This window comes from Mandrillus leucophaeus, unplaced genomic scaffold (assembly GCF_000951045.1).
Source record: "Mandrillus leucophaeus isolate KB7577 unplaced genomic scaffold, Mleu.le_1.0 Scaffold91, whole genome shotgun sequence".
Taxonomy (NCBI): domain Eukaryota; kingdom Metazoa; phylum Chordata; class Mammalia; order Primates; family Cercopithecidae; genus Mandrillus; species Mandrillus leucophaeus.
In genome coordinates this window covers 5,960,838-5,977,681 of record NW_012109919.1, presented here as the reverse complement: position 1 = coordinate 5,977,681, position 16,844 = coordinate 5,960,838, and the positions used below count along the sequence as shown (strand labels likewise).

The following is a 16,844-nucleotide window of genomic DNA, read 5'->3' as shown; positions in this document are numbered from 1 at the left end:
TAAACATCCAAATATTGCTATATGTGCTTAAGAATGAGCAGTAAATGTAGATTCAGACTTTGGCTCGTACAAACTCAAGGCTAAAGTAAATATGAATCTAGGGTGATACTAGATGCTTAATCTCTAATTGAATGAGCTAGCTAAAACATAGACCAGAAAATTTACTCTGTTTCCACCCCAACTCTCTTTCCAGTGGTAATAAGTATCTGTGATGAGTCCAAGTTTAGTCCTCTGGTATCCATAAAGTCTGTACTAACGAGGTCAGAATAATGTTGTGTTTCAGAGTGATTTAAAAGTTGCATTAATGAGAAAGAAGGGGGGAAAAAGAGTATCAGTACAATTCTACCCACACATTTTCCCGGTGGGGTATCTATGCTATCACCAGGGGGCAATGTTAAAAGTAGATTATATGTGCTTCTAATTGGTTTATTTTAAATGTGTAGTTAATTAATTCTCAGCCACTTTTCTTTTAATTTGGCTGCTATAAGCGCCTAACTGTCCTGTTAACTTACATAATACATTTTGGGGGATTTTTTTTTAAGATTTCATGAGAGAAAGGAAGATAAATCTAGGATGCACTTCCTATGGGACTTTATGACATTAAATAGTATGTTAAAAAGCTGTTTTCACTTGTTATCACCTTTTCAACCCTCAGTGCTTACGGAACTCCCTGAAAGATATGAAAGACGTCGGCATTTTACAAGTGAAGGTTTTAAAGGCAGCAGATCTCTTAGCGGCAGATTTCTCAGGTACAGGACACTTTCGTTTTCTAATTTATCTTTATTTCCTACTTTGAAGCAATCTCCTAGCAAAGCAAAATGCTTAATAAGTAGAAATATGAATATAACATTCATGCACCTTCAAATACAGTCATAGCAAAAAAGAGGCAGACTTGAGCAATTTCTTTCACATAATGCACCTTTTTTACACATTTCTTTCAAATGATTTTATGCTGATTCAGCAATATTCAGATCTATTGAGCTTCAAAAATATTTGTGGATTATGAGTCACGACTTCTTTATTTGTTAAATTAAGTTGTTGGTCAAGCTTTTCTGTGTAACCTCAAATGACAGCGATTCGACTTCTTGCCTTTCGCTGCTCTCTGTCTGAATCGTTCGCATGGTTCATAAATCTGAGCTTGAAGTCAGATCCGGCTGGCACCTCATTGTAACAATGACCAGAGTCTAGGCCCTGGGACCACTTTGCAGTTGACATTGTCTTATAGGAAGTTTCTGTTGGTGCTTCTGTAACTTGAACTTTTAGAAAGAGGCCAAAGCAGACATGCTTTGTGCTGAATTCTGCTCTGCCGCACGTAGAGTAATCCAGACACGCCAGTGTCTGACAGCGGCTCCCCACTCATTGCCAAATTACCCCCTTGTGCTGACTAACAATTTAGCCGCCTACATGACAGATGCTATTTACCAAGTAAATTGATGAATACAAAGAGTATTCTACAGCATGGTTCTATCTATTGATTCAGGATTGCATGGTTTTTAAAAATATATATCCCGTATTTTTAAAATGTGGGCTACTGTTTTTCTTCCTTCCAGACAGGAACAATTTCACTATATTTGTACGGCCTTTAAATTTCTGAGACTGAGTTTGAGGAAGTTCAACCATTGGAAAAGAGAACTTTAATTTTCAGCACATTATATTACAGACATTTTAGGAAATATAAACTTAGTTGAAAAAAAAAAAATTCTCCTCACCCTGCTCAAAAATGAAACAATAGAAATGACTACTCTATAAGATGATCCTGACTAGTGAGAAGATCCAAAAATGGTTTTTGGGCCAAATAGAAGATATAATTTTTGATGTTTGTAGGTGAAGTACTCAGATGATTGCTCTTAATATTCACTAGTGTTTTTGCAAATGTTTGTAATCTCATGTTAATTAAGACATTTTTCTTTTTACTTATATTTTATGAAAACAGTCAACATTTCACATGTGCCTTTGACATTAGTGGTTCTGTCATCCCTAAAGCACTTTTAGAATTGCCTATGAGTTTCCCAGAGAAAATTATTTTTACTTCTGTCTAATTGTTTACATACAGCACTTTTTGAATGCACAATTGTTGTTCTCTCAGGAAATGTCTCCAGCCCCAAGAACTCATTTATGCCTCTAGCATTTAAAAAAATTCTTTCTGTAACTTGCATATATATATTTTTGAATCTCCAGTGACTAATTGTAATGCATGAAGAGTATTTTTTGAAGGCTTGTGTACAACAACATCCATATGTGGAAACCCTTTGTTTTTTTTTTTTTCCTCGAGATGGAGTCCTGCTCTGCCGCCCAGGCTGGAGTGCAATGGCGCCATCTTGGCGCACTGTAACCTCCGCCTACTGGTTTCAAGCAATTCTTCTGCCTCAGTAGCTTCTTATCCCAGTAGCTGAGATAACAGATACCTGCCACCACACCTGGCTAATGGAAACACTTTTGAAAAACTTAATTTATTTAACCTGTCTTATCAAGTAACCTCCATATAAAACCCCCAAAGTTAGTTTATATAAAGATTGTTTCAGGCCAGTGTATCATCTCCAAAGAGTATTTTAACTATTAAAATAAAGTGAATAGGAGAGGATACCTGAAGAAAGAGTCTTTGTAAAGACCCTTTCTATGGAAGAATAATTTTGGGAGAAATGTTTTCATTTTGTTGTTTTACATTCAAGGTATTCAGTAGATAGTTTTGGGGTAGATGAAGGTAAGTACCAACAAATTCCAATAACAATAACTGTAGTTAGAAGTGAAATAATGCTGTGTGGTTTGACTAAATGCCCTGGTGTTTTACTATTTCTGTATTTATGAGAAAATTATTGCTATTGTGAATTGAGGAAAAGTGATTTGTCATTGGCTAAACATGTGTTTAGACCATAATGGTTTTTGTTTTAGAACTGAATTTCACAGTCTATGTTTATACATTGTCAGGCTCCTGTGTGAATCCCCCAGAGTGTTCCAACCAAGGCACTGCTTTAGGGCTACAAAGTGGACTTATTCCAGATAGTTGTAATTTAACTTTTCTGTGTGAAAAAATAAGTGGATTCAGATTACAGTGACGTAGCAATGAATACCTCTAAGAGGTTAGCGATCGTGGCCTATAGTGGGGATCAGGAGTTATTGCTGTTATCATTATTGTTACTTTGAATAGCACATAAAAAATAAAACAGACCTCAGCAGTGTCATTGGATCAGGATCAGAGAAACCACCCATTTTTGTCAGTGCCAGGAACATTGAAGAAATTAAGTAACTATTCGTAACCATTCCTACTCTATACCCTTCATTTTCCAGTCACCTTACTTTATAAATCAGCGTTCATTTATTGCAGTTGCTAGGGGAGTAAAGCATTCACCCACAAATTGAAAAAAATGCATTTACTCCAGATAACCAGGGACATTCTCTAAAGAATGATGGTCATTTTAGACACGGTGCAAAAGGAAACCTTTCGTTCTTTCAGCTTTTCTTTTATCATATGTTTTTATTTTGTGGTAATTGCATGTTTCTATAAACAACATGAAGCAACCACAATAATTGATGCTTCAGTTTAGTTTCACCTAAATTTCAGGAATCCTGATAAAGCAAAAGACTATAGGGATTAGTCTTGGCAGTAGTCCATGCAGAGGTTATAGTTACTGTTCTGGGAGCAAAGGGACTGCATGTCCTGGAGGAGTGAATGAATGCATACGGTAAACTCTATGCTCAGTAGTTTCCTAATTTTAAAGCCATCCACCTCTTTTCGAATAACCATTAGAAAAAGAAAATATAGGTCATTCAAGCCACTGGGATCAAATTAGAAGGATATTTCTATTGATGTTATGATTATATAGGCATAACAAGGAATTCAACTTTGGAAAAATTGAATACTCATTACTATGTTAGTATTTTAGAACATTAGAATAAAATATATATACTAAGGTGAATTTATTTCTCATAAAGTTGTTTTATCTGTAAAGGAAAATAGTGTATACATTTTCAAATGTGTTAAAATATATGAATAAGCCTAAATCTGTGTATATTAGCAGTATTATGATATTTACAGTTGGCAAAGGCTTTAATTCTCTAATGTATAAAAAGGTATATTTATTGTTTTTAAATTGTGCCTTTTTAATAAATATGCTATTTTGTTGTGATTGAAGCTATCTGTTAATAAATTTAAATATATATTTATCTTGGCATTTTTTAGCGTTTCTGACATTTGTGTATGAGGGAAGACTTTATTCAAAGAATCTTAAGTAATCTATCTTCTTTGGAGCCTATCTCTAAAATTGGTAAAAGCCATTTTTTCTCAGGTCTATGCCAATGTTAGACATGGATAGCCATAAGCAGTTATTCTAGTAGAAAAGCCTGTCAAATATTTTTTAAAGAATTTGCTTCACAAATTCCTTGTGCCCAGCATAACCCAACATTTTTAAGTGATAGGTGATGCAGCCTGATGTCATTACTTTTGTGGTAAACTAGGCCACAGCCTTGATTCATGAAACAAATGATAAATTGTACTTGGAGGCTCAAGGTGAATAGCTGTGTGTAATGTTTGACGAGACCAACATACTTCACGAAGCTACTGCTAGTCTTAAAACGCAGATATTTTAAGAAGGAAATAACTCACATTCGAATGATTAACTGAGAAAGAGAAACATTTTATTCTGGACAATGCTGAGAAATGGACAATATAACAGGTTTCATATCTACAGTAGAGGCCCAGACAGAAAGTCATGGTATATGCTGCCCAGGGGCACATCTGATCATAAATTAATACTGTTGTAAGAAAATACAAACTTAATCTCATAAACTGTAAAAAGGTAATATAGTAAACAATGGGCTAATGGGAAAATTGTTAGAGAACTGAAATGTTTTTCAGTCCAGACTGTATCACCTTTCATTATACATGACAACAGCAATCTTACCCATTGAGAGAGATCAGCCAATGAAGAGTAGGAAACTGTCTTGGTATGCTCAGCACATGTGTGCAGATTATTCAGGATAGCCTTATTATAATTGATAGGATGCTGCTGAGAAGCTGCCAGGATTGTAATGTGTTGGGGTTAATTCAGCACTAGGAATTGAAACATCATGGCCACCATTGGCATGATGCGTATGTCAAGTATTCGACACCAAATCAATGATTCTTCCGTAACATTCTTAAAATCAAAATGTAGTTCATACAGGTACCTTCCTGTTACTTAAGCTTTCTCTTTATTAGTTTTATTCTCTAAAATAATTCTTGTAAGAGACCTCCTTCCCCATAAAGGATGTTCCAAAGGCAAGAGGCCATTCTTCAGTCTCCCTCTGCTTCATACTCATGGCCCTTACCCTGTTCCTCCTAGGATTCCCCCTACCCACTCAGAATCCTGGCATAATAGGGGAACTAGAAACTTCAGGGAGTTTTCTTTAACTCACCATGCCAAGAGTAGCAACAAAGCAATCAGAGCAGCCCTCCACGCATAGCTCAGTGTGGGAGGATATGAAGTGACATAACAGCACAACAGAAAATGCAGTATAGGCTTCAATATCCTCTCTTTTTATGGCACAATCCCATTGTTTAATCTGTTCGCACATGGCTATAAAGAAATTCCTGTGACTGGATTATTTATAAAACAAGAGGTTTAATTGGCTCACAGTTCTGCAGGCCGTACAAGAAGCATGACGACTTCTGCTGCGTGGGAGTCCTCAGGGAGCTTTTACTCTTGACGGAAGGCAAAGCAGGAGCAGTGAAGCAGGAGTCTTACATGGCAGGGGCAGGACCAGTGGGGTAGGGGATGCTACACACTTTTCAATAACCAGATCTCATGAGAACTCTATCGGGAGACAGCACCAAGAGAATAGTGCTAAACCATTCATGCAGGATTCACCCCCATAATCTAATCACTTCCTGCTGGGCCCCACCTCCACCACTGGGGATAACACCTGGATCTGAGATTTGGGTAGGGACATAGATCCAAACCATATCACTCATCTTCATTTCTCATGTTTCCATTATTCTAATAATCTATATGTTATGATGAGAAGCTAGGGACTTATCAGGAGACAATGGAGGGACAAAACTGGAAATATCATCTTGACTCACAATTTGGAGTTGCTTGCCTTCCAGAATTCTCCTGGGGATTTTTATTTCACCCTTGAGACCTTTTGGCACTCTTTGCCATTAAAACAAAAACACAAAACCAGCCATCAATCATGAAAAGTTTCCAAATATATCTGGATCCTCTTGGTATCTTGGTAATAAAGGTGTCAGTCGGACCCTTTTCTCTTTCCACTGTTAATAAATGAAATAACTCCCAAATTAGCATAATCTCAAAATATCTATCAGAGGAGAAATAAACATATGTTTCCAGACAAGAAATCCAGGTTATTATAAAGTATCCTTATTTGATAAATAGGAATGTTAGGGACCATAACAATTGCCTGATCCAGGAGAATAAAGATACATTTAATTCCAGAACCCCTGTTTCTTTCCAGGGAACCCAATATAGCTTCCTCTACCACTTTTTAAATATTTCTCAACTTCAGGAAAGTCAGCTTGGGGGCAGTTCTGGTAACTGACAACAGATATTCATCGAGCACCACACTTGGTTAACAGACACACCCTTAGGGAGCTTGTGATCCTTAAGAGAAGGCTCAGTCTTCACTCTGCCTTCGCTCCTGTACTGCAGGACATCAGGTGTAGAAGGTAGTGTGTACCTTTGAAATAGATGGAGACCTTCTTCAAAATCGGGGGTTGCATTTCCAGTTCACTGGTTCCTTGGCTATGCCATTAGGAGGAGCTCTTGGTCTGTCCCCCACACAGATCTGAGCTGTAACTGTGGTAAAATATTCCATTCCTTGGGTAAGTGCATGAGCCTTTTCCGTGGGCCCTGGATTCGGCCTTAACTAAATCAGTGTCCAGTTCAATGATGTATTCATTGAAGATAAAAATTAGTGCCTATGTTTTTGCCTTTTGTTTGTGTGGTAGCTGCCTCTCATTTTAATCCCTGTGTACAATGACATAGAAGCCATACAGAAGCAGAGACCCGTGTGTCAATCTCAGTTCTCCCACATACTGGCCTTAGGCTCCCCCTAAGCCTCTATGTCCTCATGGGTATTTTAAGGGTTAAATCAAATCCTAAATGAACATGCCTGATACATATGTTGTGCTTAGTAATTGTTTTTCCCATTCTTTATTAAATGATTTTATTAGAGTATATTTGATACATGAAGAATTGTATAGGTTGTTTTGTTCACTTATTGTTTATAATTTCCCTAATTTTTGATCATGTTAGACGTATAAGCTGATAACTACTTTTATCTCTTCAGCCACTTTTAGAAATCTAGTTACTACTCTAAGATGTTTCTTTTTGTTTCTATTTCTATTGAGTGCTTAAAAAGAAGACAAAAAATATGCTTCATGGTAGAGGAATTCTCATACTGAACTACTTTAGTGCTTGAATTTTACATTTTGATAATCTGGATGATAGTTTTATTAATATAAAATAGCTTGGTGTGTTCATCTTTGTGTTGTTGTTGTTAAACTGTTGACCAAAATAGGGCACTTAGACCCCACATTATAGAGTAAAAATATTTCTGTTGTGTACTGTAATACTGACTTTTGAGTTGTTTCTGTAAATTATAATAGTGACTACAAGATTTTTTATATTGCTGTTTTTGTTTTGAAACATAAGACTGCTTGTGTCAGAAGAGGAATAGTCTCACAGTTATTGTTCACTGAGTTTTAAACCACATGCCCATATTATGCTTTCATTTAATTGTCTGTCTCTTGAAGCTGTATCCATAGCAATACCTCATCTCTTAAAGATGCCCTGTTTTCAAAGCGATGACTATAATTGCAATTTCTAGAAAGCTCAGTAGTCGTGATTGAATGTTTTTAATTTTCATGAGATCCTCATGGATAGCTAAGCCCAAATCAAGACCAACTTTTGAAAAACACATTAAAAACTACATAAATCTGTCTCTGGCAGGCCGTCTGCTTCAACGACCTGCCAAAGAAATGGACTGTAGTCAATGCAAAGTTCGGGAATATATGGATGACTTAGTGGTTTATAACTTAATGGCACCATGAGGGTGAACGAATTCAGCTCATTTGTGACATTCCATGAATTAACAGGAATTGCTTCTATAGTAATGGGTGGGTTCTTAGTAACATTTACATTTATTTAGCAAATATGCCTTTTCTATTCTGTGTGATACCTTGTGATTTTTCCTGGTGACATGGTAGAAAAGAGGAATTGGTCCCTGACCTCATATGAAGTGACTGATTTAACCAGTGGCTGTCTAATTTCAATTATACTGCTAAGGTCAAGAACATGGTGTTAATTCTTATGGAAGGGATGCCTGACTGGAGATTCTGCAGGAAGTGATGTTCTAGCAGAGATGTCAAATAGAGACATGAGAAACAGTTGGCACTGCAGAGATGAAGGAAAGGCACTTGAAAATGAGAAAACAGCAATGTTCCAGGGCCTGCCCAGCTTTTTCAGAGGTCTGGAAGAAAGCAAGCAGGACTAGAAGACAGAAAGCAAAAGGGACCTCTCAGGGGAGAGGATGTTCATGTCTTAGGTGGGACTGGATAACTTAGGAACTTTGGGGCCAGGTGAACAAATTTGGAAAACTATTAAGGGAATGATATGATCTGATATAAACTTACAAAGGTTTATTCTGGCAGCTGTGAGGAGCAAAGGTTTTGAGGGGAGAATGAAAATGGGAAGATGTTAGACAAGATCAGTGAATGATGATATTGTTGGGGGGCTTGAGAAGTGGCGGGGAAGTGAAGTTAGAAGAAGAAAACATTTAGGGCCAAGCACAGTGACTCGCACCCGTAATTTCAACACTTTAAGAGGACAAGGAGGGAGGATTGCTTGAGCCCAGAGGTTCCAGACCAGACTGGTCAACATGATGAAACCTGGTATCTACCAAAAAAAGAAAAAAAAAATTAAATTAACCAACAGTGGTGGCATGTCCTTGTAGTACTAGCTAGTCGTAGAAGCTGAGGTAGGAGGATTGCTTGATCCCAGGAATTCGAAGTTACAGTACCATGAGCTATGATTGATACATATATATCTCATATATATGAGATACATATATATCATATATATGAGACATATGAGACTTACATATATATCATATATACGAGATACATATGTATCTCATTTTTTATTAGGAAGATATATATATATATATGAGATATATCTCTTCCTAATAAATTTAATGCTTTGACCTGTCCCATCTCCACAAGAAGGACTTATCCATTTCTGCTTATCAAACACTCCCCTTGTAAACCTCGATTAAGAATCACCCCCACTAAGAAATCTTTCTGAACTTTACTGAACCGAATTACATTTCTCTGAACTTTCATATTCTCATCTCTATTTCACCGCTGCCCTCTGTCCCTAGGCCATGGCACTCTTCTTGGGGGATGGTAAGAGCATTCATATATTGGGTGTGCCTGCATCAGGACCCTTAAGTGAATACACATCTTGACTGTGGAGTGGAAATTTACAAATGTGGGATATAAGAGAAGTAAGGGCAATACACAATTGGAGATCTGAAATGGAAACAACTCAGTCTGCTGTGGGATGAGAGTGAGGAAAGTTTTCTTGGAAAAGGCAGCATTTTCAGAATAGCAGAGACCGTTATGAGAGTCCCTTGCAGGTAATAGCTTAGGTGATTATTGTATGTCAGGGTCAGTTTAGTGCTAGGAACATTTATTAAGCTATATGCTTAATAAATGGTTATCAAATGGGCTGGGCATGGTGGCTAATGCCTGTAATTCTAGCACTTTGGGAGGCTGAGGCGGGTGGATCACCTGAGGTCAGGAGTTTGAGACCAGCCTGGCCAACATGGTGAAACTCTGTCTCCACTAAAAAGACAAAAATTAGCTGGGCGTGGTGGCGCATGCCTATAATCCCAGCTACCCAGGAGGCTGAGGAGGGAGAACTGCTGGAACCTAGGAGGCAGAGACTGCAGTGAACCAAATCACACCACTTCACTCTAGCCTAGGCAACAGAGCGAGACTCCATTAAAAAAAAAAAAAAAAAAAAAGGTTATCAAATGAATGATATGACTATTGCAACACATTTATTATTTGTCATTCAACTTCTGTAATTGATACAAAGGTAAAGCTGTTTAAGTGAACCTTCCTTACTTGCCATTCAAGAAATACAAATAAATTTTAAAGCAATGTTGGAAAATAGCAAAGGCTATTGAGTGCAAAGTGCTAAACCTCAATTTGAAACTGAGTTGTCGGTGGCATAAATGTATCAAGGTGATGTGGCATCTGGACACGGAGGAGGTCTTCTAGATGTTTTTCCTGTGAAATGCGTGATACAAAGAGGAAAAGTACAGCCTCAAATGCATGTATGTCACTCTGCCTTGTCCTTTTCTCTCAGTACCATTGGTGAGCATTTGGACATTTCCTTTATCATGAAAGATACTTGTTATCTCAAATAAGAATATTTGTTATTTAAATTTTACTCAAAGTCCCCATGCATCTGAAACTTTTTAAGAGAAATCAATCCTTAAAGTGTACGTAAATTACTCTGTAAACATTTTAATGTCTTTGTTTCTTCTTGCTTCTCTCTGTTTATTCTGTATATTAATAAATGCAGCATTTTAATGAGCTTTGACTGAATTATCTTCAGAGAGTTGGTACAATGTGTCCCTTGGAGACACATAACTGAAGTTCCTGGTTTCTGAAGGAAAGTCTGTTCCTCATTAGCTGGGACAGCTAAGAGCGTGCTTGCTTGAGAGAGCGGGAGCCACAGAACGAGCCCACCTGTGCCTCAACAGGACCAGGCAGCATCTCTGCCCTGCTGTGGAGTAACCCCAGGGTTTTCATTAAAAGTGTCAGACGGTTTCCCTGGAGCAACTGCTGATGGCGTGTCATGCTGGTGTCTCCAGAGGAGCAGCGCTGACACCTACTAATAGTCTGACAAACGGTTAAGTAGCTGTTTCAGCCTGGGTTGAGAAATCAAGCATGGTATACCTGAGCATTAAGCCAAAAGTACGTGGTGTCTTCTTGTTCACAATTGCTGAAGGGGAAATGGTGTTGTTCTATATTGGTAGGCTTTTTCCCAGCTAACTCCAGCCTCTTCCCCTGCAAACCACATGGCCAGAGTAAACTGTCTTTCAATAAACAAGACTTTTTGTGGGTGCAGATGAATTTTTATGTTAGTTTGATTTTGACTCCCCAGCATCTGAAACCCCTTCCGTGTTTGAATCATTTCCCATTGTCTATGTTGAAGAAGAGTCAAAGCCCGCTTTCATTCACAGAGGCTACCAATGCAGTATTCCCTTTGTGATTCTGGCCTTTCAGGTCTGGGTACTTGGCTATGAAAGACAGGCTCCGGAGGCCCTTGCATTGGCCTTAAGTGAGGCAAAGAAGCAGGAGTAGAGAATTCATATTGGAAGTGAATTGTGGCGGCAGTATTCTGGGGAAGCAGAGGCCACAACAGACTTTTCCTGGGTGTGAGATATGGGCTGAGTTTCTTGTGCTGAAGTATTCTTTGGTTTATAGTGATATTTTTTAGCCTGATTCTCCAAACTTTGTAGGAATTCTGAATGCTTTTTGATATTATTTTATAAATTTCTTTTCTGCTACATGTAGACAGGGACCATTTCCATTGTTTACAGTCGAAAACCCTCACTCATTCCTTTATGTCTGGCTTGATCATTGTCTGCTAGTAACTGAAATAGTAGCATTGACTTAAAAGCTTTGGCCAGGGATCTAAGTGTCCAGGCCACTAGTCAGTTGAGCGGAATCTCCTGTTTAATACAAATCATCACCCATGTGTCTGCTCTTCTCCTCCTCCCTTTGTAAGCAATAATCTTCATGCAGGCTCCTGCACGTATCAGTATCTCTATTGATGTGCTGTACCTCAGAGCGCCTGGTTATTAAGCGAATTAGATGGAGGTTCAGTGACCTGAATGGTAGGCCAGCAGGTCAAGAGGCCTGAGCACTCTCTGGCTTCGGCCCTGGTCTGGGACTCCTTGGCCATTTGTTGGAACAGCATCTGTCCTTGTGCCCCCAATTAATTTAGCAAGCGCTGCTTTGTAAAGTGCCAGTGTGCTGCAGAGGCCGGCAATGCATTAATGTCCTATGAACATTATGGAGCCATTCATTCTTTCTCTGACAGTTCCAATTCCACATCCTTCCGCCAAACACAACAAAAGGGAAGTGAGTTTTTTGCTTCGTAACACTGTAGGTCTAACTTTGGATTTGGAAATTTCTTACCTTTTTTGGTGTGCAAATATGGGAGATAGAGTGGAAAGAGAAGAGGTGAGAAGTGAAAGATGAGCTTAGTTTTTTTGTTAAGTTAAAAACTCTGACCTTTATTGAGTTATACTTTTTTGTTTGTTTGTTTTATGACACCAAAAATATAACTCATGTCTTCTCATAATGTACTGAGTATACAGGATCATGAGTGTTTGTGGCCATTTGCTTAGGAGCAGAGCTTAACTCCTAAAGAACCAGTTTTACACTTTTTCTCACTTCCTCTTTTTTTTGTTTTGTTTTGTTTTGTTTTGTTTTTTTTGAGACGGAGTCTCCCTCTGTCGCCCGGGCTGGAGTGCAGTGGCCGGATCTCAGCTCACTGCAAGCTCTGCCTCCCGGGTTTACGCCATTCTCCTGCCTCAGTCTCCCGAGTAGCTGGGACTACAGGCGCCCGCCAACTCACCGGGCTAGTTTTTTGTATTTTTTAGTAGAAACGGGGTTTCACCGTGTTAGCCAGGATGGTCTCGATCTCCTGACTTCGTGATCCACCCATCTCAGCCTCCCAAAGTGCTGGGATTACAGGCTTGAGCCACCGCCCCGGCTTCTCACTTCCTCTTATAGCCATGTAGAGGCCTGTAAGTTATAGGTTTCCAGTTATAGAATTGTAATTATACAGTTTGACTTAGAATTTAGGAAGGAAACAGAGATGAACTTCATTTTAAAAACAATGAAATGGGCTCTCATGCCAAACGGATTCCCACTCCTGTGAAATGTGTGTGGCCACTGGCTTTCAAGGCCTGATCTTTGTCCGTTTTCACATTGCTGATAAAGGTATACCTGAGGCTGGGTAATTTATAAAGAAAAAGTGGTTTAATGGACTCACAGTTCCACATGGCTGGGGAGGCCTCACAATCATGGCAGAAGGCAAAAATCATGTCTTACATGGCAGCGGGCAAAAGGGAATGAGAATCAAGTGAAAGAAGAACCACTTCTAAAACCATCAGATCTCATGAGACTTACTACCACGAGAACAGTATGGGGGAAACGACCCCCATGATTCAATTACCTCCCACCAGGTCCCTCCCACAGCACATGGGAATTATGGGAGCTACAATTCAAGATGAGATTCGGGTGGGGACACAACCAGATCATATCACGTGGTGTGTTTGTTCTAACCCATTAAGTATGCTAAAGGTACAACACTTGTAGCCTCTGCCTGTCTCCTGGATTCCCACACAGGGCCTCCATGACTCGTTGGAAAAGGAGTCTTTTGTTCCCTCTTTCAGCAAGCACAACTTTATCTGACTCTTGTTCACATTGCCCTGGTCCCTTCTGAGATTCAGTTGTCTTTGACCAATGTGTATGTTACCTTTCCAGGGAAGAGTGACCCATTTTGCTTGCTGGAGTTAGGCAATGACCGACTTCAGACACATACCGTCTACAAAAACCTCAACCCTGAATGGAACAAAGTTTTTACATTGTAAGTGCTTTAACCTCTGAAATTATTTCTGCTATGCTTGGAAGGTAGTCTGGGGCTCTTGAGTGGAATTTTCTGTCCATTTTTATGGGCAAAGAGTAAATTTTATTGTTTTTTCTTTTGAAAACATTTTATCCTTTCATTTTATAGTGTGTGGTGTTAATAATAGAAGAGACCGTTTGGAACTGCAAGGGACTGTTATAGGAGGCATTTCTAAAGTAGATCTTTTAGTGACTAAATTAATCTATGAGTAAATGGAAGCTTCCATATTTCTAGATTAATTCATTCTTGGGTTAAGGAAATGGAGACCTGCCTTAAATTCAAGGATCTTATGTGTTCTAAAATCATGTTAATGCCAGAGCCTTGTATTCTGCCAAAATCTTTAGGAAAATGCAGATTTTCTGTGACTCCTTAGAGACTCCCAAAGGTTCCTTATATTCCAGTTTATATGAGTGACCCATCCCACAGTGATTCTCTGCCCGCACTATCAAACCCAGGCATTTAGGAGGCTGGATATATTTAAGATCTTAGTTTGCTTTAGATTTCAAGGCACCTGAACATTGAGGGGAGGCCCCTGTTGAATTTGGGTGAAATGGTGATATACTGCCCCCACGAAGCTAAATCAGTGCTCTGTCCTGTGCTTATAAGTGAAAAAATAAAGTTCATTTTGAGAAGAATTAATGCTATTAGTAGAAAGTTCCCAAGGCTCTATGAAAAGTGGATTAACTCTGCTACACCTTTGCCAATGGCCCGGTGTAAGAGTCTCTTATTTCCCTAACTCATTGCCAATCACCATGGCTCCATTTTTCATTATCCCTGGTATCTGGCTTCTGGTAAATATTTAAAAAAAAAAAGTTTAAAAATATTTGTAGTATTTTGTGTTTCAACAACAGAGGCTTTCTATGCATTTCAGCAAATAGTGATTTTTCATCACCATTTTATTTTAAAGGTAATTCTTAATTTTAAAAAATGTTAACTAATTTCATTTGGAAGCTTTTTAAAAATCACTTTGGTTGGACACTGCTAATGCTTTCTCCCTATCCTTTCTTCAGTTTCTTTGAAAGTCCTACCCTTGAGTACAGGTATACTGTTTGAAAAAATGTCATAGTAAAAAAGTTGACTTCTTTTTCTCATATGGATGTCTGAATCTTCTATGATGGAAGGTTTGGGAATACAGTCAGTTTGATTTAATTTTTGGAATTTAATTAAATGGTAGTTTTATACTCTAAGGACATACAGACTTAATTAGTGAAACAGTGTTTCCAGATCTTCATGGAACAGACTTCACTTATGTGTTTTTGTGTATAATACATGATACATGGTATTTTTGTTACAGTCCCATTAAAGATATCCATGATGTTTTGGAAGTGACAGTGTTTGATGAAGATGGAGATAAACCCCCAGATTTTCTTGGAAAAGTTGCCATTCCCTTGCTGTCCGTAAGTTTCCTTTATTAATAAACAATTTGTGAGTCATTTTATAGTTGATGAATTTCTATGGTCTAGAGTTGCTTTATCTTTGTCAACCTGGGGGAAAAAATCCTCCTAACTATAGCAGGAAACGACTGTTTTATTCCTCATTCTTATCTGATATTTTCAGTAGATTCAGATATACAGGGATATAATTTTTTTCTGTTTCAGTCCAATATTGATTTAACCAACCAAAACATTTTGACTAGTTTTTCAATTCATTTTCATTCTTTCCATCTTAAGGCAGGAATTTGTCTTTGGTTACAAGAAATATAGATCAATGACTGAATTTCTATTTATTAATGAAAAACACACATGTATTTCTTTATACCTTCTGACTGTACATTTCTTCAAAGATTAATTGTTGGTAACTGCACATTTGTTCTCAGTTCTTCTAAAGACCATTTTCCCCAAAGTTCTATTTGTCTTTTTAGTAGTCATGTTTGCTTTCAGTTTCAAAATTAAAAAATGCTCTGTGGAAGAAAGGAGAGAGCCTTTCTTGGAGAAGGAAAAGTGTTTTGGCAGTCCAACTAAAAGATAATGCACCAGGGTCAGTGAAGGAAAAAATACAAAATTCAGAAGAGAAAGCACCAAAGAATGCCTTTACATGGCGGGGGTAGGGGGAAACGGGAGAGTGAATTCATCTCTTAATTAGACAGCAATGTGTGTACCAAATGTACTCTTTGAGAAGCAAGAATTCCAGTTTTTCATCCAACCATTAACACAATTTGTTTTAGGCTTATTATGACTTTATCAGCCAATGAGACTCTATTCTTCCCAAAGACTTATTTTTCCTAAGCTATCTGTGGATTTTTGTGGATGGAGCACTCTGTAATTTAACCATGAGATTAGCCTAACTTGCATGATGTTTGCAGAGGGAGGAATGCTGTACTTCTTAATATCTTTTCTTCTGTGTTTGCGGGCTTGGTTAATTTATCCCCGAGTTCTCATATCCCTGATGTTACTCAGAGAGCCTGTCTGGAGCATCTGCTCCCTGGTACGGCTGGCTCCTGCCACATGCTCTGAGCCATCGGCACCAGTCGTGCAGCTCTCAGAGAGGAGATGGCAATTTGGGATTTCCCCTGCTTCTTTATTACAACTTTGTCAGTTATTCCCGTGAGAATACATGTAACCAGAATGTGGGGGACACTTTAGAGAGGTCTGGGGGACTAGAAGCAAAGACTCTCCTTGACAGTTTTCTCATCTCACTTTTTTTATTCCTTGCTTGGTGAACATGACCTTTTTTTTTCTCTTTTTTTTTTTTTTTTTTAAACTGCCTTCTGTTTTGTACGTAAAAGTTTTGTGTTTGGTCTTTCTATAGTACCAACAATTGACTTAGCTTGCCTGCCTGCCTTCCTTTCCCCAAACCCTTCTCCGCTTCTGTCTTTCTCCTCTTCCCCCCTTGTAGCCAACCTAAAGAAAGTCAAGGTGTGTGGTGGCTTGCATTTAAAGTAGGCTTTCACAAAACATTCTACCTTGTGTTTTGAAGGATCTGGTTTGTAAAAAGCATTAGCTTAGGTTAGTGGTTCTTCCTTTTTCTCTCCTTCCTCTCCTCCCTTCCTCCTTCCTCCTTCCCCTGTCCTCCTTTCCTTCCTCCTTCTCTCTCCTTCCGTCTCTCCTTCCTTCCCCAGAAGATCTAAGAAATTACCTCCAGCTTAATCAGAGTTTCTCAATCTTGGCACTATTGATACTTTGAGCCAGGACA

At 38.5% G+C, this 16,844-nt stretch overlaps 1 protein-coding gene across 3 annotated transcripts in view; it reads left to right on the top strand.

Annotated features, from left to right (window-relative positions):
- MCTP2 (multiple C2 domains, transmembrane 2) overlaps positions 1-16,844 on the top strand; it is a 198,105-nt gene that overhangs the window by 77,284 nt on the left and 103,977 nt on the right. For all 3 annotated transcript variants that reach the window (XM_011969822.1, XM_011969821.1, XM_011969823.1), the window contains 3 exons: positions 656-749; positions 13,571-13,673; positions 15,007-15,109. In XM_011969822.1, the coding sequence (XP_011825212.1) occupies positions 656-749; positions 13,571-13,673; positions 15,007-15,109 (300 nt within the window). The remainder of the gene's footprint in view (positions 1-655; positions 750-13,570; positions 13,674-15,006; positions 15,110-16,844) is intronic.